We start from the raw sequence: 2,279 nt of genomic DNA on the forward strand, positions 1-2,279 counted from the left end.
TTTGAAGAAACTAAAATATCAGACATGTTTTCAGTTATTTCACACTTTTTTGTTAAGTACATAATCAACATGTGTTCATTCATAATTTTGATGCCTTCAGTAATAATCTACAATGTAAAAAGTCATGAAAATAAAGGAAATGCATTGAAGGACAAGGTGTGTCGAAACTTTTGGCCAGCATATATATATATATGTTAGCTGTGTGCAAGTAAAGAATTCCATCTGGCCTAGGCGGCTTTTCATTTGAAACTCTTAAAGAAACTACTTCTGCCGACGTCATTAGTCCGCGCCGTACGAGGAAAACGAAACGTGGGGAAGAAAAGCGAGCGAGGTAAAGAGGAGAGCGAATTCTCCCCACGTGAATCGGTGTGAACATGGCGTCGACTCAAGAACCAGAGGTCCAGTTCGCACAGAGATTAGCTTCCAACGAGAAGCCCATTCGGACCAAGGCTATAAAGAAATTGAGGAAATACATAAATGTCAGGTCTCGCAACCCAACAGGTAAGCTAGTCCGTTCGTTTTAGCCGGCTAACTCTGTCAGAGCTGGCTAACAACAGCTCAGTTACTAAGATATTAATAACTTTGCTTGAAAATTGGGAACATCATAAAGATGTTAATGGTCAAACCCGACTGGTTAGATTAAACCAGCAACGCTTTTGAAAGTGAACTGGTCCCAGTAGGACGCATGTGTTTGGTAGCTAGCTAGTCCACACGTGTGGAGATAAGTTAGCCTCTCTAGGCTAATGGATAGATGGATACTTTCTTCATCCCAAAGGAACGTTTAGGCATCCAGTAGCAGGACAGTCATAACACAACAAACACATATATCACACATACCTAAGAATAAAATAAAAAATTGAAAATCTTTAATAGAAATGCATTGACCCTGCTAAAGCGAGATACTTTGGTAGACTTTGCAATAATGAACAGTGCAGTAGATCATGATTAAATATTGACTATGACTATAAAAAATAAACATAATAACCTATAAACTGACTCAATAGGAATAAGATGTAGATGTTATGACCATAGATAGATAGATGTGTGCTAGTACGTAGCTACAATAACTGGAACATTAACATTGACCTTGTTGAATTACCTGTCCATCATATTTTATGGTCCAGTAAGCAGTTCACCTGGTCTAGAAAAAAGGATGATGTCCATTTTACAGACACAAAATTGATCAACATTAACTGAACAGACTTAGTTGTGTAACTTAGTCCATATCATTAAAAGAAAATGACAAATTATTACCACTGCTGTCAACAGTTTTGTGTGTGCAGTTAACTTCTAACTCCTTTTTACAGGTGGATTCACAGGTGATGAGCTGCTCAAGCTATGGAAGGGTCTGTTCTACTGCCTGTGGATGCAGGACAAACCACTGCTCCAGGTATGCATTGCTACTGTGGGCTACTTGGCTCACAGACCCAAATCTAGGAGAATGGGGAGTGGGGGTGTACACAGAGGATGGTAGCTATTTCAGATCTCTCTATAGAACTATACTTAGCAATACATGTCAGTCTTGTGTTGTAATAAACTCCAAGTTGCTTTTCTGTGAAATTCACATTGGCAATCTTACTAGGTTTCCCTTGCTAACATTTCTGTAATGTGGCCAGTCTGACTAGAATGCCTAAGATTGAAATGAAGTTTGCAGCAGCACATAATATAATAATAAGCACATAGTTAAACATGGAGAGAGAGAATACAGCATAGGTGTTATCCTTCCTACTTAGAATAACTAAAGTCAATTGATTACTGAAACAATGTGTCTAATACACACAAAAATGATGTTTAGTAAACCAGAAAGCATGTCATCCCCAGTCCATTAAAGTGTGTCACAGTGCGTCGGAAAAGTAGTAAGCAATGTGTGTACAGGATGTATTAGGGGTGTAAATCACAAGGTTTAGCATGATAGGTATCATATAAATTCTTTGGACAACAATAAGAGATGAGGGTTGATGACTTGGATGACTCGTGGTCTTTTATTGCCTCTAATTTGAGGTTAGTTGCTCCTCCTAACCAACAAAGTTTTATTTTCTGAAGACAAGTAGGTTCGACAGTAAGTACAGTGCATGGGCTGGTCGTCTGTAAGTACGCTATAGGGTTGTGCTGATGGACGATATCACATTGTCGTCCATTGTGATGGTAGACTGTTCTCACTATGGAGAGCCACCCCCGTCTTTGGTAGTGCACAGGAAATTGACAACTGCGTTGCTCTTAAACTAGCAAAGACACTTGGGTTTGGCCTTGCGCTGTGCTGCCTCTTAAGTTGAAGCTAC

At 39.4% G+C, this 2,279-nt stretch overlaps 1 protein-coding gene across 2 annotated transcripts in view; it reads left to right on the top strand.

The window, feature by feature from the left end:
* The first annotated feature begins 261 nt into the window (after positions 1-261).
* LOC117952668 (ribosomal RNA processing protein 1 homolog B-like) overlaps positions 262-2,279 on the top strand; it is a 43,345-nt gene continuing 41,327 nt past the window's right edge. For both annotated transcript variants that reach the window (XR_004658468.1, XM_034885145.1), the window contains exons 1-2: positions 262-501; positions 1,308-1,390. Coding sequence is in view for 1 of the 2 variants with exons in the window: in XM_034885145.1 (XP_034741036.1) it covers positions 375-501; positions 1,308-1,390 (210 nt within the window). In the remaining variant the exon portion in view is untranslated. The remainder of the gene's footprint in view (positions 502-1,307; positions 1,391-2,279) is intronic.

This window comes from Etheostoma cragini, chromosome 11 (assembly GCF_013103735.1).
Source record: "Etheostoma cragini isolate CJK2018 chromosome 11, CSU_Ecrag_1.0, whole genome shotgun sequence".
Classification (NCBI taxonomy): Eukaryota; Metazoa; Chordata; class Actinopteri; order Perciformes; family Percidae; genus Etheostoma; species Etheostoma cragini.